Genomic DNA, 22,700 nt, shown 5'->3' with positions numbered 1-22,700 from the left:
TGTGTTGAAATCAAAGCAACAGCTCTGCTTAAAAAATATATTATATAAAAAACTATTTTAAATGGTATTTTTATTGCAAATTATGATTGTTTATTAAACTCAACAACTAAATTTTCTACAATTGAGTTTATCGAATTTATAAACATTTATTACGTTTATTGCGATCCATTCTAGTTTATTATATATTATTGTATTTTTTGATACGCATTTTCCCATTATTTATTACTCATTCCTTATCGTCTTCAACGCGACGTTATGGCAATATATTTAGCTATATCATATTTTTATTTATTTATTTTTTTTGACACTCTGGCGGAACAGCATATCGTTTGTAAACAAAAGCGAGCGTCAAACAAAAGCATGAAATCAGCGAAAAAACTGAAACCAAAAAAAGAAAAATACAAAAAAATTGTAGCTAAGCAAAAAAGTGGACAGAAAGAAGAACACGAAAAATTTGGTTGCAATGCAATATTACGCATACGACGTGGTGCAGTAGCACCACATGTCTCGCTATAAATGTGTGTGTGTGTGTTTGTGCTTGTATGTGAAGTACAATAGCCAAAAAGATAGTCAACGTGACAGCTAACATGCAGACAACAGCAATACACACACACTTGCACACACGCGGACAGACGGTGATTTTTGTTGTGCAAAAATATGCAAATTAAGTGTGGCGACTTTTATTGCTGTTGTTGTTGTTGTTGGTGTAGAAAGCGTATAAAAAAATCACACAACAATAACAACAAATATGAATAAGAAAGAAAGAGAAAAACTACATACACGGCTGACGGCTGTAGAAAGCAAGCATGCCGAAAAAAACAAGTATACGCCCCGTTGTACAGTCAACAAAGGCAGCAGCTCTGCTTTAAGTAAACGCGCGTGTGTGTTTGTGTGTGTGTCTGTCTACGCTGATCGCTAGCCAAAGCCGCAGCCTCAGTCTCAGCCGCAGCCATAGCCACAGTTGCTGCCGCTGTCGCAGCCCTTTTTTCGGCTTTGTCAGCATTTTCACACTTTTATGCTGTTGCCTTTTAATTGAATTTCGTTTCGTTTCAGATTGCGACTTTCTGTGTACGTCTCTTCTTTGCTTTTTCGTTTTGGTTTTCTTTTTGTTTTTGCAGCTGTGGTTAATTTTAAAACTAGCCATAAAAGCCTCACGCAGCGACGCTGACGCTGACGCCAACGGCAACAGCAGCAGCAGCAGCAGCAGCAGTAGCGACGCTTGGCTTTTGTCGCCAATATAATTTAGCAGCCAGCAAGTTCTTGTTCTCTCTCCTCTCGCTTTGTGGGACTCTCTTTCGGTCTGGCTGCTTATTTTGTTTGTGTTTGCCAAGTCGCTGTGCTCTTCTGCGCGCTCTGCTTGCTGCATTCTTTGTGCGGTCGTTAACATGCGGCTTCGTCAAACTGTGGAACGTGTTTGCTCTTTGTTGATGCTATTGTTGTTGTTGTTGTTGTTCTGGCTGTTGCTCATGCTCATGTTGTTGTTGTCTGTTAGCGTCTGCTGCGTATATGTGTGTGTGCGTATTTAATTGCGCGTCGCTTCTTTTTTTGTTTTGTTTTCTATTCGCGTTCTCACTATCCGTCTCTCACTCGCTCTCTCCTGTTGTGTGAGCCGCTTGGGCAGCTGCTCTGCGAGAGCGACTGAGTCTATGTGACGTTTAACAACACTGTTATTGCCCGCGCTCCGTCATTCAAATTATTTGAATTGCTAACGGTGCGTATGAGTTATTCATACGAAATATTATAGTCAAAGTCAATATAAATAAAATTGAATTAATTTTATAAATTATAATAAAAAATTACAGCTTCCTTTTTAATAATAATGACAATATTTAAAATTTCTGAAGCGTTCAAATACAAAATGGCATATCGTTTCGTTTTTTTTTTTTCAATGTATTGTAGTCATTTATTAATCATTAATGCATAAGCGCTAGATTTGAAATAGTTAGTGTATTTAAATTTCACATTTTCAGTTGTCAATTAATTTATTTAACAGATTAGTCAAAAAAATTAAATGAATTTTTTCAAAATGTTAAAATAATTATCTGTTTGTTAATGCATAAGCGCTATATATAAAATAGGTAATGTATTTAAATTTCACATTTTCAGTTGTCAATTAATTTATTTAACAGTTAAGTTCTCTCATTTTGACCAACCTGCTCTTTCTAGTGTAATTTAAAACCGCTGCTGACAGCTCATCGAGGTAGTAAAAAGCATTACAATTATTTATCCATAAATCATGCAACGATTAATAAATAAAAATCGCAGTTCATTTCCGTCGACAGCGAAAAGACAAACAAATGAATAAACAAGTGAACAAAGAGAATGTTAAAAAAAATATGCCAATTCCAAATACACATAAATAAATCATAACTGAAAAAGCATCATGCCACGCGGAGGCATGTTAAACAAACATATAATCATAAAAAACAACTTAAAAGTCAAATAAAAAAGCAGAGTATCAACAAATGCAAAAGTCAGTAAATAATAATAAAAAAGAAAAAAACTCTGCAACTTGCAACTAACCGCTGCATATGCATAATTTATAAAGCTAATTAAACGCGCATTTAACTAATTAAAAATATAGCGCGCATCAATTATTAAAATATGCTGCAACATCGGCAACGCTTGCCCCTTGTCCAATTATGATGATGTTACAAATTTGCAATTAAAATGGAACAATTTTTCGTAATGCATTTGAAATATCAAATGCTCAACGTGGCGTATGCGTAATGCTAATCAAAACGTATATTACGTATCCGACAGCGTGACATGTGCTAGAATTCGCAGGGGGGTGAGCCGGGATGTCTATGTGTGAGTGTATGTATGTGTGTCATGCGAGCATCTAATTTGGTGTATTGTCGATTTTTTGGCTTTTAGCAGGCAAATACTAATTGACATTTTGCTATGAATGGCACAACAGGGGACGGAGAGAGGATATGGTGGTTACGCCAGGCGGGTTGGACGAGGGGGAGGTTGTTCTGTGGGAAACAGACTAAATGCAATGCAAAAACAGTTTCAATTAAGCAATTAGCGCCATTGAAACAAATCCAACACGTTTTGTGGCTTATAAAATGAAGCATCATGTCGACATTGGTTAGTTAAACGAACCAAACCCCCGGTCCCCTTGTTAACCCCTTGTTAACCGACGCCGCTGACTTTTCTGTTTAGTTATTGGCCTGTTACGGATTTAAGCAATACCAAAAAGCGAACACAGAGTTTCAGTTACTGCCGCTAATTACCCATTTACTAAGCGCTTCTATGCTCTCATCTCCTCTCTTCTCCTATCTTCCTGCTCTGCTCTAATTTAATTTATTTTTATTTTTATATTTACGGTATTGGATTTATATTCATTTAGCATATTTTTGCGAACTTCACAGTCGAAATAACAAATAATATTTGCACATACTATAGCTAAAACTTACAAATACATTCATATATATTCATATATTTATCTGCTTATATATAAGCTGCTTAAATTTGTGGCATGCTGTGAAAATCATTTGATAAACAAGTAACACATCTATTGACGTCAATTCTATGTTAAGCAGCTTAATGCAGCATGAAGAGGGGTGAGTGTTAAAGGGAGTAGAGGGCTGGGCTCAAAGCGGGGAAAGGGGTGGGTGAAAGTTCCCTGTTGTTGATGATGATGTTGCACTTTCATTGCCATTGCAATTTACGCTTTAATAAACTTGGCATGTTGTATGCTAAATGTTAATTACTTGCAAATTTAATCAATGCCTAATTTAATTTACAGTTTTGCCTTTTTATTTGCGAGCAACTCGCTCTGAATTAACAACGCAAAAGTTTAATGACTTTTTTCACAATGTGCTATAAAAAATGCTCGAAAAATCACGTTTAATAAGTGATTTTTTTTTTTTAATTGAATTATCAATAAATTTTAAGTAAATGTCGAACATAAATAATAAATATTACTGCTCTGTAAAATATTTTAAAAATTAATTATTATTAAAGTATTATAAGAACAAACTTAAATTTAAGTTAAATAAAAAATGGTTGAAAAGTACGAGTTTTAAAGATCACATTAAATATTTATTAATAATTATACCATTGTTTAAAATATTTTAAATACAATTATATTCGCTTTTTCAGTTATTCAATTTTTAATGAATTTATTAAGTTGAAATGGCCTTAACAATTGTTAAAACTTTATTATAATATCAAGTTTCTGGTGCTGTACAGATAAAATTTGCATATTCAAAGTTAAAGTCCCTTTGAAGGTATTTAAAATTAAATGAATTTCGCGCAAATGCCTAAAGGCTTAAATTGAGAGCATTACAATAAAACTACCAAAAGGGAAACAATTATAAAGACCCAGGCAAATCAGTTAAAATAACAACGATCAACGCCCGCAACAATGACAGCTGCAGCATCAAAAAAGACAATACCAGCAACAACAGCAAACAGACAACAACGGACAGAACAACAACATGAAGAAAAGCAGCTACCACATAAGATAAACAACTCATTAAAGGGAAATTAAACAGCCGTGAACCGAAAAACGTCACTCATACGCACTGTGACACCGCAGACAATGCATACTTCGGTGCGTATGAGTGACGTACTACAGCTTGATAAATACATAAACACATATAAACATATGTACTTCACATACAAATAAGCCTGTTATTATTGTTTGTCCAAAAATTTTATAAAAATCATGAAGAATCTTAATTCAAGTTTATTTAAATGTGCGACATCAAGTTTACGATAATTGCGGCCTATATAAATATATATTTGTAGTCAAAATAGAGATACGAGATCTAAAGGAAAAAACGTGAGATGTGCTAAGTGGGGTTTGTCTAAGAGAATGGACTTTGGACTGTTGCCACCGTCAAAAAGTTTTTGTTATTTTTTGGGAGGAAAGGCGAACGTGATTCAAGCCATATTGCAAGTTGACAGATTGCAGTGCAACAGCAGCAACTATGAAGACACTTGATTGATGGATTGTTCAAGTTTTACTTAGGAGTGTGGGCAACAGATAGAATGACTTGTATCGCAGTTGGGAAGCATCTATCTTAAAGACTGTGATTTAAAGATTGCAGGAAAAATAAATTTAATGAGATAAAATATATATATACATGGAATAAGCTAATTAATATAGTAAGAACATTTTACAATACAAGTTAATAACAGCAACTGTTATTGCTGATAACATTGTGCTTAACTTTAAGTTAATTGTGATTTCCCCATGCTTTTATTGACTTTTCCATTAGATAATGTTCAAGTATGCTATTGTATTGTCTATGAAAAGACTTGACTTATCAGTTGCCTGGTTGGCTATCTTGACGTATGTAAGTGAATATCGTTCATTCACATGATGACCCCCTTTTGAGTACGAGACTATTCAAAGCTCTTGGCACTGCCTGCATTTGATGACCCTTTTAGCAAAAGTCTTATCGAAGTCAGCCCAACAAATGTCTTTGGCAATTGATCAAAAAAACCAAGAATCAGATTCTATTGTTGATTTTGAGGCAGCACAATGCAATTTTAATTAATTAACACAAATTTGCAATGTAATCGAGCCTCGAACTGGGCAAACAGCACTTGAGACTCTTGGATATCTTGGCATCTTGTTGGCCAAACTGGGCCACTTGACTGCAGCTTTAATTAACTGGAAATGTTATGTTTGCTTTTGGCTGACAAGCAAAAGGCCCAAAGGGGCCTACCAAAAGGCACAGATAACAGGCAAAATGCATTTGTCTGTGTGGGTATAATTATTGCAGCTTGGAATATATTAGCTAATTGCCTTATAATTTATAATTAGAGTCAGATCTATAGGCAAATTATGATTGGAGTCCAGTGCCTGGCAACAAATTTCTGTTTCTAGCTCGGCAATTATTTGGCAATTGGCAAAGCAAATAGGCAGCCAACAGACAGACAGTTAGATAGACAGACAGATCGACATAAAGACAATTTGTTTATTTATCAAGCTGTGAAATATTTGTGAAATGCTTTTGTTTAGGCTTTAAGATGTATTCAAGTCACAAGACTCATTTTTACTCATTCTATTCACACTACTCACAGCTCGCAATGCAAATAAATAACGTTCAAATTTCAATTTATTTACATTAGTTTTGCTGCCGTGTCTAATTGTGACTCAACATCATCATCATCACCAGCTTAATTATCAGCTTCTGTTGCTTTCAGTTTTCGCTCTGTTTTTGTTTCATTTTCTGCGTAACTTCTTCAGCCCGCAGACTTTGCTTTAGTACATTGTTTATTTGTATATGTTTTAGTTGTCCAACTGTCTTGTACTTCTTCCTTTAGCTTCTTTCTCTTCTGGCCCCTCTTTGTCTTCCTCTGTTTTTTGTGGTTGGCACACACTGACTCAAGAAATGGTTTTACTGCCATCATTGAAAAGCTGTTCTTAAATTAAATTTGTGATTTTCAATAAATCCCTCACAAAACGGACTTTTTAGGTGTTATTATTGTTCTCTTTCCGATGATTAGCTTTAATTAGCACCTGCATTTTAAGGTATCTGCATGTCTAATAGGTTGTTTTATTGAGAGCTGCTTAAATAAAAAAAATTATATAGATAGTAAAACAAATTAAAGTTGATAATTATACTATAAATTTTTTATTAATTCCTAAATTCCTAATATTTCTAATGAATTTTTCAATCGATTGAAAGTATATCGATAAGCGATGTATTATGCCTATTTTTTATATAATCTACAGATTTTTTCCAACTAATAACTACGTCTTTTATGTACAAAAGTTTAATCATTTATAGCTATATTTCTCATTCATTCCGATAACCTCAATATACACCAATATCGGTAAACAAACATGATGACATTATCAAGTTTTATTGAATGACATAAGTACATTCAACCTGCTTTTTCTCAGTCCCATTATTACTTAAGTAAGTGCGTTCACATTGCGTATACGCAATGTAACCCCTTGATTTATTAAGTATACGCCAAGTGGCGCTTCGCATGTTGCACTCACATGAATTCTTCCACTGTTGAAACTTGTGATAGAGAAAACAGGCGCATATGAAGAAGATGACAAACACAATGAGCAGCGTGAGAATAACTCCAATCCAAATATCGCTGACCACATGAGCGAAATCCTCATCCTCGCCTGTGTAAATCCTCGAGCTGTGCGAAAGGTGAGGCGGCGGAGCCCGGGCAGCTGGAATCACATCGCTGAAGAGCAGATCATCGGCAACATCGGCAACATCATTGGCCGAGGCGCCTCCACTCAAATTGATCTCCACCTCCTGTCGATCGATGGTGAAGTTGCCGAGAGCAGAATCCAAACCCAGTGCAAGTTGCTCCAGTTTATTGATCAATAGGGAATAGTTGCCCGGCAGATCGAAACCATCCAATTGAAGTTTCTCGGCGCTGCTCGTGGCATTCGCCAAGGTTGCTGTCGTTGTTGTTGTGCTTAGATTCATGGCGGTGGCATTGAGACTGGATGGAATCATGGCAATGGGATTTGACGCATTCTCGATGCTGCTGTCGTCAAGGCCCGCCAGCAAGTTCTCCGTCAAATTGAGCGCCTTGAGTAACTCGACCATGTTGTAGTATCTTTTTGATAAATATTAATTTAATTTGTAGTTGTTGTCGTTGTTACTGCGGTGTTGTTAACGTTAGTGTTGATTGGTAATGGTGGTGGTGTTGTGGCACACGCGTTCAGTGGCTCAGCTTTGTGGCTGTGGCTTCATTTCGCGACTGAAAACCGCCGACGAGTGTAAAGTTGCAAATTTGTTGTGGCGCTTTTTGTCGACAGCGAACGTTGTGTATTTTATTTTATTATTTTAACAGTTTTTTTTTTTCTGGCTGAAATCTTTTTATTTATTTCTGTTTCGTTTCGTATCTTATATGAGATTTTTCACTTTTCAACTAATTGTATTAACGAGTTTGTGTTAATTCGCCATACGCATTTGCGGCTGCTGTTGCTGTTGCTGTTGCCCCGACTGATGTTGTAGCTCTGTATCTGTATCTTGTAGATACATTATACTCGCACTGTCGTCGCTTATTTGTTGTACAAATATTGATAGTGGCTATTAAAACTCCTTGCTGAATTTATCTTAGCAATAAACGTTTCTAAATAAAGTATTGGACTCAGCTATAGCTATAGCTACTGATGTATCTGTATCTGTAGTTGTAGCTGAATCTAAAGCTGACTTTATTGATTTTCTCAACTCTATAAAAATTTGTTTTGGGTCGTGCTTGCGCTTTGCTCTGTTTCATTTACTGTTTCCGACTTCGTCGCCATAAAAAGTTCTCCTGTTTAATTTAATAATTGCCAGCTACATGTGAAGACCCACTAAAGGACACACGTGTGCCATCAAGGTGCAGTCGAACTATTGTAAATATATCTGTGTTTGTGCAACATACCTTAAAAGTGTGAAATAATGATCGAAGAGTATGAGTGAATAATTAGAGAGATAGTAGTTTGAATTAAAAAATCGTAAAGTTGAGTAATTCAAAGCATCAATTCTAATTACATTTATCTGTCGTTGCATAATATTTAGTTTTTTATTTAGTTCAGATGTTTTTCCAACTGATAATTAAGCAGCTTTTAATCTTCTGTTATGAAACTTACTGACAGTCGTCAAAGTGATCTTGTGTTATCTGCATTTAACAACTAATTAGATTCAATTGTATTCAGTTTAAAACATGATTGTAGCCCATAAAGAAATGCCGCTCATTAAACGACTTTTTATTATTGTAGACCTCCCTCAGTCCTAAATATTGTAACAGTATGTCTATATAAATTTATATATAACTATTATACTATAAATTTGCATTTGTATTAGTCAAATGTAGTCATAAAGGGCGTAATTAATGAATAAATCAAGTGGAAAAGTTCAAGTTTTCAACGCTTGTTCGCAACTGTATCAGACAGAATAGTTTTTAAGGGGGCTTGACGGTTCCATACTTTACTATAGGCTTAAAACTAGACAGCGTCATAGCTTTTTATATTATAAAAAAAATCTTGATGCTATTAGAGATGTTCTATAACAGTCTCATTATAATTTTAATATCATTCTATACTAAGCAGTACTAATGATTAATGATTTCAAAATTATTACATGTTCAACTAACATATCTAAGTCTTTTTTATTTATAGAAAAATGTGATTTACTAGTGTATGAGATGATCTTAAAATACGCGCAGAATGTACTAGTTTTTAAACTGAATGAAAAATACCCTTGTTTCTTTTTTTCAACTTAATTTCATTTAGATAAAGTATTTTTACCTGTGTAATATTTCTAATAATAAGCCAACAATAACTGCACGTTGATCTATTTGCTTATCACACTGAAAAGAATGTTTATCTTTCAATTTGCCATGAATAGAAACCATTATCAAATACTGTCGTAAGATACACTGCTTTGAACAATCAGTAATGTTACGTCTTTACAGGCAATTCAATTAAATTGAACTCTCATTTCAATCAGTCGCTCTACATTTAATTGACGAGCATATTCCCAGCATTATTATAGCACAATAACAACATTTTTATAGCCTTTTCTAAAGAAGATTGAAAGCAAAACAAAGTGAATAGGAAAACAGAGCAAAGACACGGCAAGTCACGCAAAATGGAAAAGCAGGAAGAGATTGCACTTTCTGTTTATTTATATAGATGCTTTTTCCTATTCATAATAATTATTATTGTAGAATTGTGTTGAATTCCATTCAGCTTCGCTTACATTTCGAACACTTAATAAATAAAAATAAACAATTTCTGTAGACTTGTCAATAGATTTTTGGCGCCATTTCGTTTGTTTTGCCGGCAACAACAATTAATTTACATAAATGATTTCAATCGAATTTAACGACGAACTTAATCAACAACATTCAAATATTAAATATTTTGACTTGGCAACAACTCGCGGCGAATTTTGTAATATCGGTATTTACATTCTTTTTATATTTATATTTATATTTTTAATAATAATTATTATTAACTAATTTATTATTATTTTCTTGCAATTTGTCAAACCGAACGCGCGCGCTTGTTTACAACAATTAAAAACTGTTCCGCAGCAAACCACAATTACAGCCAAGTTAACTGCGATAAGTTAATGTTAATGTTAACGTTCACTTGCTGCGACAACGTCAACAGCGCTGCCAGCGACGCAGCTGCTGCTGTGCTCTAAGTACAAGTCTATCTGTATCTGTATTAATGTCTGTGTCTGTACTTGTATCTGTATCTGTATCTGGACAGGCACAGGGACTGAGATACAGCGCAAACAAGCACCTCGAGCCCAGCTGACTACTGACTACTCTGTTGACTACTGACTGAGCTACTCTTGTCTCTGACTGTATCCGTGTATCTCTGCATCTGTGTCTGTGTCTTTGTTTATGTATTTGTAGCTCTATTTGACGTGAAGACGCCGCAAAAAAAAAATTAAATCAACTGACGACCGGAGGCACCCATCGAATGCGAATCGGAGGCAACGTCAATGTTTTCACTATCGGAAATAAGTTAGAAACAATAACAAGAATCAAAAGTTATGTGGGTAGTTTCACTTGGAGAATACCCTTTAATAAATAAAGAAAGTTTATTTTGTATAAAATGTGATCTGCTGTTTCTAAAAGTTTGTCATAAATTATATGTTTTTTTTATCATAAACATTTTAAGATATTGTAGGGCAATTTTCAACAAATTTGAACACTTTTATTTATGTTTCCTTTTTTTTACCTTAAAGATTAATAGTGGCTAGTGCCATAAATTATAAGTTTTTTTTTTACTTGTAACACTAGATAGCCACATTCAATAAATAAATAAATAAATGAACTATTTGAAGTAAAGCTCAAAAATGTGCGATCTTAACTTGTAAAGTTTAAGTAACTTTTTTTGAAAAGAAAAACTAAATTTTATAGATTATATAATAGTTTTATTTATTTATTTTTTTTTTTTAAATAAAGGGTTATATATGTTGAATCAAAATTTACATTTTATAACAATATAGATTTCTAGTTATTGTTTCACCAAAGTAACATAATAACAATAATAATAATAAAAATAATAATAATATATTGTTTAAAAAACAAGTATTATTTATACAACAAAATGAACGTTAAATCTTTATAAAAACCAGAAAGTGATTCGTTTATCAAAATATTGTCTATAATTTTCGACTGTTTAAAAAAATAAATCTCTAGATGTCTTTCAAACCGTTGCATAGCTAATATCAAATGTAAAGTATTCTCTTCTAGGGTATTGCAAAAATAAAGGAGCACAAAAAAAGTAACAGACAATTGTGCCGATAGCAACGAGCTGAAGAGGCGTTGTTGTTGTTGTTGTTGTTTACTTCCCTTTTTACTTATTTAAGCGCATATTTGAAATTTTACTTGACTTGAAATTGCATTTGAAATCTACATACACAAAAAATGATTCTTGAAATTAGTCAAGTGTTTTAATTCCGTTTTTGTTTAAAAAACAAAACATTTAATTATTTAAATGCAGTTCTTATGATGCCTGGAAACATTTGCGAACTCTGCACATTGTTAACAATTAATTGAATTAAATTTTCAAACTTATTGTATAGTCGATGAAGCATAAGAGTTTGTCCTACTAATACCCTGTAAGAAAATAACTAAAGTGTCTATCGACTATTGACTTTAAAGTGCATCTATTTCATAATTTAATTTATGTTTATTGAGATAAACACTTTAAAAATATTACTGCGAATCTTTTAGTCACAAATCCCGAAATTGTTGTCTACTTTTGTCTATAAAATTTGCATTTAATTATTTTGTATGAATTTATTGCCGAAATTCTGAGCGTTTCGATTTGTGCAATTTGTGGCTGCAACATAGATAATGCGTGATATGCGGCTTGTGGCAAGCAACGTGTGGAACGGTTGAATAGTTGCGTTCAATTGTTGCATGGCAATTGTGGCATCGCTTTAATGCAATTGCATAAGGCTCAAATAGGCGTGGCCATGTTGATAATGATAATCAAAGTGTACAATCACAAACGTAATCACAATCGCAGCATTCATGCTCAGCACTCGTAATTACACTCATTGCACATTCAACATACTCGTTCTATGTATTTGCATTGTTTGCGCAATTCTTTACAAGTTATTTTAATATTTTGCTGTAATTGTAATCATTGCATAAAGCCGCAATAGACTCAACTTATTTATTTGCCTATAAATTCGCATATTCGTATTTATTATACCCTTTGTATTGGACTGCATGGGTATTTTGAATGTACGCTAAGGGCAAAGTTGCTTATAGACTCTGAAGACCTTTAGACTTGTATTTATGTTTAAGATCAAGTATGCCTTATATTTGTTTACAGGGTATCTTCCTGTTGCGCACTCTCCTTGCATTAGGGTGTGTTCAGGCATCGAATCCAATTAACATTCTACACAGCTTAGTAACACATGATTTAAGTTATCAGCTCGTCGCTCGACTCGATTCGATTGATTGCAGTACTTAAAAAAATGAAAAGCGTTTACACGTGGTATAAATACATGTGTAATCAATTACTATACATCCCACACCCTGGACAAGCTTCTCTTTTTATGGGAATTTTAAATTTTCCCAAATATTAGTCAACTTTCATTAGTAACTAAATAAATCAGATACTGGCAATGAAAAACTTATTTGAGATACTCTAAAATTAATTTGAGCTTTCTATTATCCAATTGACCAAATGTAAAAAGACTCGTTAAAGATTTGTTTAATTTTACGACTCATTCCCTTTTTTAATTACTTGAGAAGAGAGGTTTTAAAAGATTTATATCCAATACTTTATATTAAAATGAATAATTATGATTATATTATAAATGAAGCTTTTGGTAAAAAAATTGGCAAATAATAAAGTATTTATCATTTATATTTAGTCTATTTATTACACATTAAATATTCATTTAAGCTCCAATCAATTCAGCCCTAAGCCCTATTTAAATGGCACATATTGTATATGAATCTATTGTATTAAGAGTGCATGTAAATTAGTTAGCATTTAACAACAGAATAGTACTCGAATTCGTACTTATATGAAGTGCATATTCAAAGCTAATTAATAAATTACATTTAATGGGTTATATTACAAATGCGTTAAACGGAAATAAAAAGCAAATTAAATAATCAGCCCATATATTTTAGTAAATGATGTTAAATTACGAGTAATTTAGATCGGTCACACAAAAGGTAAAAACGTTAGTTGTTGTACCATGTATTATATATATTGAGCATTAATAAATCTATCGGAGTTCAGATTGTTTTAAAACGGCTGGTATAAAATTAGTGTGAAAAATAATTTCCCAATACATTTTTCAAATATATATTTTCATTGGTTTATCTGCTTAGTGCATCTATTATATTCTTGTTTACTGCTTATGATAGGTAGGCTCTTAGCCAAGTCTTGAGTACTCTGATAAGGCTGAACTGAAACTGATTCTGTGCAAAATTCACATGATTTATGTGTGGGACTGCATTCTATGGCGCCGGATGTTTATCTGGAGTGTCGTTTATTATCTTGACAACTTGAATACCCGATTGTCATCAACGCGTATATCAAATGGAGCAGAGAATTATAAATATGTGTTAAGTAGCACTCGTTATATGAGTATATGTGTTATTTATTACCTCTAGGCTCTGTCATTGATTGCAGTTTGTTGACTATTATTTGACTTTTGCAATTGTACAAACATGAAATGAAATACGAGTATGTGAGAATTAAATATTTAAACCAAACTAATAAATTTCTGAAAATGCCAGACGAATTTGGTTACAACTGGATATTGATATTTCTGAAAATTAGTTTAGCAATAAAATGTTTTATACATTTTTAGGTATCATAAATTATGGGCTTGTGTTGATTAGATATTCATGCTTTAATTGCTTTAATTGCTCATTAATTTCGCTGGCTGAAGATGTTCAGCACATTATCTAATTAAATCATATATTTTTTTTTTGAGTTTTAAATTTTCATAAAAATGTTAATTAATTTCAAAGTTATTGCATAAATTAAAATTAAGATTTTCCAGTTTATCAATATTTAAGGTGTGTGTCCCTACTTAGTCAAGGTTAACATAGTTTCACCTCTTTTTATATATTCACAGAAAACAGGACTTTAGGGTTGGTGTCCGCAGCGTAAGATCATGATTTTTCACCTCACTTCATCACACCACATGCAGTTAAAAGGTAAGTGTCCACACTAAGATCATTTTGCCAGAATTTCAGCACATTTTTTCACCTAAAGGAGTTCGGGTTTGTGTACACACTAAAATATCTTTCAATCTTTCCAATAAGAACATTGTTTAACTCAGTGCACTCTGCAGTGTTCTGTTGTAGAAATGATAGTAATAATAATAATAAAAACAATAATCACTCGAAAAAGTTGTGCAAGTCATGCCAGCAACAAAAAAGGGGTACAAACGTATTAGCCGCAATTTTAGGCAGGTTGGTAACAGGTTGCGCATGCGTGAAATACACATAAGACTTTACCCAACTTGGTCGTGGGATTCACAGCTCACAAATCATATGATTGGAGTGATGAAGTGAGTTAAGCGCCAACAGGTCTGACTATACTACATACATAAAGATGATACTACAGTCACAAATGATTTAATATCACTGAAAAATGTGCGGTTGTAAATCCATCAGTTAACTATGCGCTCCAAAGTTTAATTTGCCTATCTACGGAATTCTCTTTGTACTCGTACTTTGGAAACACCGGGCGAGTCATGCTGATGAGCGCTGAGTTATTAACCCTTCGGACAGATCTGAAGTCAATGTTTACAGCGATTCATACAACGTCATCTCTGTTTGCACTTTAAACATGTAAACACAAGCTCTACAGCTAGAGAATCTATTAATAGCACGTAGTGTCTGGTGAGGCTTACAACCTTATCATCAAGTTCATTTAAGACTTTCCCAATGATTATTCTGAGTTGACTTAACTTAAGTTTGCTATTTGGCTGAAGATATAATACAGTGCTAATATCAGTCCCAGTTAGTAAGACTCTTCTGTATAATCTCTAAGAGGGTATTTCATAGTCGTTTCTTTAGGCACAATATATATATTCGTTGACTTTACAAACAAGTTATTTTTAAGTACGAATTAGTCAGATATTTGGACTTTTGAATGTATGTTTGGACTTAACTCAAAATAATGAGTAGGCGGATGCAATTAAGAATTTAATCAACTGAGTATGGAGAAGAAAAACGTATAGTATATAGAAATAAACAAAGAATATAGACACGGTACATTTTAACAGTTAGCTACAATAAACAAGTTATTATAAATAAATTTAATTTTTCTAACATAATGTAGTTCTCCCGTGAAGTTAACTTCAAAAGCAAAATACATAAGTGAGAATAGAAAATAGGTATATTAAATATTAACAATATATTATATATCTCTTCAACTGTCAAAAAAACAAATGGAGCTCACATCAGCTATAGACAAATTATGAAAGAGATAAGAGAATGTATGGGAAAAAAGAAACAGACTGACGATTACAAATTATTTATATTGGCATGTTAACCCTTTCCTAAACTACCCTCCTAATGGGGTCTTTTCATAAAGTAAACCTCATTAGAATGGTGTGAAAACAGAAGGAACAGGAAAGAATTCAACTCGTCTCTTGTAAACTTTATTTTAATCCTCCTCGCTAGGAGAATCCCCCTAGAAAGAAACCTCCGGAATAAAGAGAAAAAAAAGGTATAATAACAAAATAAAGGAAATAGATAACATATTAACTCTATTTACAAGTTGATAATAATTCACTTCCTCCTCGAAAACGTCACTGCCTAAAGAAAAACCAAAACAAAAAAAAAAAAAAAAATGCCTTTGTCTTATAAAGTAAAATATATAGTCTGCTGTCCATTATAATGACAGTAATACGATTTGTATGTTAAAATCCTGCTGCACATGTAAATTTTATTCGATTTGAAACGGAAATGATCAAACGCCTCATTACGCATCAGTTTCAGTTCCTCATTCTCAATTTCCAATTCTGAATTCATAGTTTCTAGTTCTACTTACATTTGAGTTTGGGTTCCTTTATAATAATAATAATAAAAATACAAAGTAGATTTCTGGGCTCTGTTGTGGACATTGTTGACAAACAGCTCGTAAATTACTCGCTCATTTTTCAGGCATTTAATGAGCGTATCAACGGGAAGGTTGACGGGGAGGAGGGAGAAGAGAACAGGGGTTTTTCACCTTTGTATGCTACGGTTTTGTCATGGTCATTCGGTGTTCTGGTCTCGGTTCTGGTTGAATGCGTCGAAACGGAAGTGCAATGAGGTCAGAATAAAAGAATGAGTGTTGTTTAAAGTTGGTGACAATCTGCTCTATGGGATCGATAATTGAATAGAGTTTTCCTTTTGCATAACTTCTCATATATGTATGTAAGTATATCTATTGAAAGTGCCCTCCTTGTGTCCCCCTTTTCAATTTCCTGTTCTCACACAGACACAAAGTGTAGCCAAAAGGCAAACAAATCAATATGAATAAACCGAGAAAGAGATGAAAAAGAAGCGCAAACGGATTGTATAACTTCTTCTCTCTCATTCTCTAGATAGATTGATCCTTGTGTATCATTCAGTGTGTGTGTGTGTACCTGTTCTGGAGTCTGAGGCGCAAAGGCAGACACCACAAAATAACATAACAGAGTCGACTCGCAGTTCCGTGCCTCGCCGTGTTGTGCTGTGCGGTGAGTGCCTTTTGCGAGGGGTGCCTAACCGTTTCCGTTTAGCAAAGAAAACAATAACAATGAGAGATTTATCAAGCAGATACCGAGGGGCCTTTTACCCATCTACATCCACATTCACATCCACATCGGCATCGGCATCGACCGGAAAAGCGCATTTAACGCGATTTGATGGTTTACAAATTGGCTTAAACAGCTATCTCCGGCAGCGGCAACAACTGACGGCATTTTCTTGTATCCCTTTTCTATTTGTATTTTCTTTTTATACTTTATTTTTTTTTTTCTTTTTTGAACCGATTGAACATGTGCTCGGCAAAAGGATATGCCGTGAGATGCGGCGTGTTGCGCTTGATAAGATTGTAACAATTATAATAGCTCTCGGGCCTCAAAGGAGTTGCGTGTCGCCTTGGAAAAGAACTCCGCATTGAATTTAATTCAGTATTTGTTTGATGGATTCAACATGCCAGCTGTTCGTAGTTCCGTTTGGAAACCAATACTTAGATTTAACATGATTAAGATTCAATGAAGTTAAAGCATCTGAAGAAAATAGTGATTTCGCTCAGAAAATAAAATAATAAGAGACAAGCCATGTTGTATTCTATATATTTTACTCTCTATTATTTTATTTTAACTTGTTTATGAGCTAGTGAAAAACACAGATTAAGTATCTTTAGTTACATTGCAATTTTTTAAAACCCAGAATAATAAAAATAGAGCCAAGAAATTGCCTGGCCTGGTATCCATAAGAATATTGAAAAAATGGTCCTTTAACATTTAGAAATCTATTAAGTCAATAATTTTAAAGGTCTTAAAAAATCAAGGAAAATTTAAAAACAACTATGAAAACTAAGTTATATATTTTTTCTATCTAAACTTGAACCCAGGCTCCAATTAAAACCTGACTTGGATAAAAAAATTAACATTAAATTTTATTAAGCTACATTTTCTTAAAATAAATGGTTAAATCACTCTTTAAATTTCTGTAGATTTGCATTCTTGTTTAAAATTATCAAATATTTCAAACTGTTCTTGAGAAATTTCATAAATATTTGTTTTCTGTTAGTCAGTGTTGTACAATTCTCGACAGTAGCTATCTAAATTTTAAGTTTTCTTAGTCAGCTAAAATTTCCACTTCTTTCTTTTCCCTCTAACCCCCTTAAACTAACACTTGCGACTTGTGGCAAGCGTATCTTAATTTTCGATCTATGCAGACAACGTGCAATCGAGTTTCAGACAAGTTTTGCTGGCAGCTCACCTTGCCACCAACCACCAGCCACCTTGCCACCTTGCCACCTGCTCGCCTGACGTGGCGGCAATCTTTAGCCAGTGTTGAACAATCAATCATAATTGTTTTTCAGTTTGTCAACAAAACTTGTCCGCACTGCACTTGTTTGACTTGTTGTAGTTGTTGTTGTTGTTGCCGCATACACACAATTTTATCGGAATGCCAGCAGGCAGAGGCAGAGAAGGCCACGCCTCCTTCCACTGAACAGACGCCCTAAGTCCTAACAAAAGGCGTTGACTTTGCCACCGTTAGAAGTGGCATGTTGCAACGTTGAACGTTGCTCGTTTGCCGTTGCATAAACTTGCACAAAAAGCGCGTCAAGGGAACGAGCAACGGCAACGGCAACAAATGCGCCGCGACAACTGATAAGGCGCTGAAACGGAAGTTGCACCACACACACAGACAGAGACAAGCTCCCTCTGTGTGTGTGTGTGTATATGTGTGTGACAACATGGCGTCGTCAAACGTGTGACAAATAAAAAACGCAACCAGGAGAAAGCAATTGAGGGGTATATTGTGGTAGGGGAAAAGCAACAGTTTGTTGAGGGAGTAGGAAGAGGAGCAGGAAGAGTAAGAGCAGGAGAGGGAGTGGGCAGAGGGGTTGGCGTATTGATGGACTCTGAAGCTGAAGCTGCGTTGAGCTATCAATGGCGCTGCTGGAATTCCCCAGGCGAATTTCGCATTGCCAACGAAAACCGATTACGTTAGCTGGCGACTAAAGGCTGATGATATGCAAGGACACCACACAGACTCACACACCCCTATCCTGTGGCCTGTATGCTGTCTCTGTATCTGTATCTGTGTCTGTGTGTGTGTGTGTGTGTGTGTGTGTGTCCTGTGTGTATTCTTGTATATCTGTGCAAACACAGAAGACGAACAGACGCGTTAACATATGATTGTCGTGTGTCTTGTCGCTTGTGTGCATGTGTGTGTGTGTTGCACATAAAAAGGATAAAGGATAACGAAGCGCAAATTTCAAATAATCATGAATATTACATGAGCGGCAAAGTAGACAAACGTTACACACAGGACACAAGACAGAGCTGGGGACATAAGCAAAAAGAAAGAGAGAGAGACAGAGAGAGAGAGAGAGAGAGAGAAAGAGAGAGAGAGAGAGAGTGATAAGGAGTGAGAGGCAGGAACTGTAACGACTGCTGGCCGGGGATTTATATGAAAATCATTCACACCAAAAACCCAAATTATTTATTAATGTTCTATGCAAAATGTGTTTCGTGTTCGCTAAGCTGCCTGAAAAGCCTGAAAAGGACTCTTATAAACTCCTCCAAAAAGACTTGCGACACTTTTTCCTCCTTCAAATTGACTTTCAATAAGTTGAACAATCATTGAGCTGAAAAATCGATTATGAAATTTATTTACTTGGCTGCATGATTTGGGCTTTGAGCCAAGGAATTACAAGGCTTAATTGATATAAGTCTATTTATAAAAATATTTACATTTGAGAGTTAGTTGAAGGGATATTTAACGAGCTGTATTCAATAATATTATAATAATTTATATTTATATGTAAATTTTTTTCATTATAAAATCTTTTCTCTATTTTTATCTTTCAGGTGAAGAGTGAACAGCTGTGAAGGAAGAGAAAAAACACAAGAGAAACATAAAACTGTTTTTTAATAATTTATTGCCATTTAAAGTATTTATTTTTGTATCTAAAATTTTAATTTAATTTTTGAAGTACTTACTCCAAATTTAATAATAAATGTTTTCTTGTAATACGAATTGTCTTACGAAAGTTTTCCTGACTTTGATCGAAATGAAACCCTTGGATAAGTTGTCAGCATCTGTGAATGATATGACAACCGAGAGAATACATCTCAAATGCAATACAGACGCACTGTGGTGACGTCATAAAGGAAAAGGTAAGTCAAGTTGACTGATAGCACGAGGCCCCAAAAGGAATCAAAAGAGAAGCCGGCAATGAGCTTGCAATAATGTGATAAGCGCAGCGGAAATGAAAACAAGAGCAGCAAGCGAGCGTGGACGATGAATGGCTGGGCATGACAACAACGCACAGCAACAACAACACCACAAAAAATAACAGACAACAACAACAACAACTTGACGCCCACAACAAAGCGTCAGACAGTGAACAGTCAACGTCAAGCGACGCGCAATAAAAGTAAAATTGCCACTGGAGTCTTATTGGAGTCTCATTGGAGTTGAACAACCACAACACCCAACTCCATTCACAACCTACCTCACACCCCGCCCCCCATGCCCCCAACTCACCACACCCCACTCCACGTCTGCTGTGCGTGTGTGTGTGTGGCGCATTTTGCTTCAATTATTTTTATTGGCGCGGCGCAAAAATTTATGTTGCATACTTTGCAGCGCCGCTGGCGTGGCGTTAATTTCGTTATGGCAAAATGCAATGACTTGACGTGTGAGTGTGCGTGCGTGTGTGTGTGTGTGTGTATGTGAGTAAGCAAAATGAGCGCCAATGCGGCGCCACGACTCCACAGTGAACCAGAATATTGAAAAGTTCTCGAGTATCTTAATTAAAGGTTAAGTGTGCGCCTTTTGAAAGCGCGAATTATGGTAATTTACGTTGAAAGCCAGACAATGGGGGCGTGGCATTTGTGGGCGCATAGTGGGCGAATGAAAGGCGGCAATTTAATAAGCAAGTTTGAGTGAGTAGAGGAAAATAAAGCAATAGATTGAGTGCACTTGCGCATCTGAAACTTATCAGCTGGTACGCATTATAAACTCTCAAACTATAAAAATGTTATGGGATGTATAGTTTGAAAATTATTGCAGATATTATGCTGAAATTTCGTTCAGGTACTGTTTTTCCGTTTAGTAGTTGGAAAAATGTATTATAATAAAAATTATAATTCTTTAAAATAGTTAAACTACACTTCCAGTTGTTTTGAAGTTGCTACTCAAAAAGGTATAAAGATATTTCTCGTAGAATTGGCAAATGTATGCTTAGATCTCATATTTAATTATATGCAGAAGCTACAGTTTTTTAACTCTAAAATTATATTACTTATAGAGCCTCTATTTTCCCAATTAATAGTAATTTTGTTATTAACGCTTTGAGCCTCTTTCAGAATTGTATCTCCAAAATTGTTGTAGATATTATGCTCAAATTTTATGTGAGGAGATACAAAATTTTTTTTAAATAGATGATGATACTTATTTTGAGGAATTAACTTTAGTATCAACGGCTTTTTAAAATAATTCTAAGTCGATGCCTGCAAGTTAAGTGTTAATCTTAGATTACCCAGCCTGACAGTATATAGCAACAATATTTATTTTATCTACTGATAGTATTGTTAAAGAACCAATGCGGTAATAATATTATGCCAAAATTTGGTTTGTGCGTAATATGAAATGTTAATTAATATTTTGCACTCAGTGTAACTAATTAAAATATTACGTAAAAGAATTGCAGAAACTATTTAAAATTCGATATTGCAAATGGAATTTATTCACGTTGCATTTTAAATGACACAATTCACTCGGGCAATATAATAACAAAAAGCCATCAATACACGCATTTAATATAATTAATTATTATAAATGACACTACAAAACGAAACCAAAACAATTTGCATTTATTTATCAGCGTGCAGCAAAAGCAATTAAATATAACTTAATCAAATTGCATAATGTCAACTTCAAATGCAGCTACCGAAATGTTCCAAAGTTGACCGGACTTAAACCATTTTCTACGGGGAATGAAAACCAATTGACCTCAATAACTACGAATAACAAATGAATAACTATGAGTGTACTCGTATCTGCGACGAGCAATCAATAAAAAAATTACCCACAATCAGCAGACGAACGTGTAAAATGTCAGTCGAACTCCTCTTTATCTCTTCTTCCTCTTTATTTACTTCTCCTCTACTTCTTCGTCTTCTGGCTTCATTGAGAGAGTGGACAGCGTTAATAAAAAATGTAAATTTTATGCACAATTTGACAAAAAATGTTGCACAATAAATACAAATTAGACGAAATGTCTGAGCAGAAGCTCAGAGAGAACTCAAAACAGATCGAAATGGAGAAGGGAGAGAGGGATGAGATTGAACCGAAATCAAGCAAATAAACCTAATCAAATGTTTCAACATTGAAATCAATGTTGTTTGAGTATCAGAAATTGCAAAATAGATTGAAGCTGTAAGCTAAGTGTTGGATTTACAAATTTATATTTGAAACTTGCATTTTAATCAAATACTCCTTTGCTTGAAACTTAATTATCTGTTGCTTAAATCAAATTTGATCAAAGGATTATAATTGGAATATATAAGTGTGAACAAAAAGTTTATTTATTGTATTCACACCTGAGAATAGCTTAAGAATTATAGAGCCTTTTTAATAATTTATTTAGGCTTATAAAAATTCTATATTAGCAGTATTCTAACTTATTCTACTATATTAATTGTCTAAAAATCACAAAGAAGACCATTTCATAACCTGCAAAAAATTTAATTTAATTTATGTATTTTCTTTTTCGCTTCAATTGTTTCACCCAGAAAGCTACTTTATAGATTTGGATACACAACTTGAAGGTAAAGAGGCGGCAAATCCAATATTAAGATGGGGCAAGTTGCAAGCTCACGTTCAGAGCGGCTGTCTGATAGCTGTGAGCGATATTTTCAATGCGCTGTCGGTAAAAATTACGCACATTTAGTTAAGTCCTTGGTCCGATGATGTTTTGGCCAACGATGCCAGCGGCAGGACATGAATATTTTAAAAATTCGCAATGCTCTCTCAACGCTTTG

The 22,700-nt window shown here is 34.3% G+C and overlaps 2 protein-coding genes across 5 annotated transcripts in view; one reads left to right on the top strand and one right to left on the bottom strand.

Annotated features, from left to right (window-relative positions):
* Positions 1-19,600, top strand: part of LOC117788752 (rho GTPase-activating protein 20) — a 55,796-nt gene extending 36,196 nt beyond the window's left edge. Inside the window, exons 5-6 of one of the 2 annotated variants that reach the window (XM_034627610.1) lie at positions 14,067-14,148; positions 19,521-19,594. In XM_034627610.1, coding sequence (XP_034483501.1) covers positions 14,067-14,101 — 35 coding nt within the window. In that variant the 3' untranslated portion in view covers positions 14,102-14,148; positions 19,521-19,594. Of the gene's footprint in view, positions 1-14,066; positions 14,149-19,520 lie in introns of both variants that reach the window. The other variant, XM_034627611.1, reaches the window with a different exon arrangement.
* LOC117788753 (probable serine/threonine-protein kinase roco8) overlaps positions 1-22,700 on the bottom strand; it is a 38,525-nt gene that overhangs the window by 11,366 nt on the left and 4,459 nt on the right. Inside the window, exons 1-2 of one of the 3 annotated variants that reach the window (XM_034627614.1) lie at positions 9,690-10,111; positions 6,974-8,076 (exon numbers count right to left, since the gene is read on the bottom strand). The exons of 1 other annotated variant lie outside the window; for it this stretch is intronic. In XM_034627614.1, coding sequence (XP_034483505.1) covers positions 6,974-7,547 — 574 coding nt within the window. In that variant the 5' untranslated portion in view covers positions 7,548-8,076; positions 9,690-10,111. Of the gene's footprint in view, positions 1-6,973; positions 8,077-9,689; positions 10,112-22,700 lie in introns of those variants that run through there. One more of the 3 variants, XM_034627615.1, reaches the window with a different exon arrangement.

This window comes from Drosophila innubila (genome assembly GCF_004354385.1).
Source record: "Drosophila innubila isolate TH190305 chromosome 3L unlocalized genomic scaffold, UK_Dinn_1.0 0_D_3L, whole genome shotgun sequence".
NCBI lineage: Eukaryota > Metazoa > Arthropoda > Insecta > Diptera > Drosophilidae > Drosophila > Drosophila innubila.
This window is presented reverse-complemented; position numbering and strand designations above follow the sequence as displayed.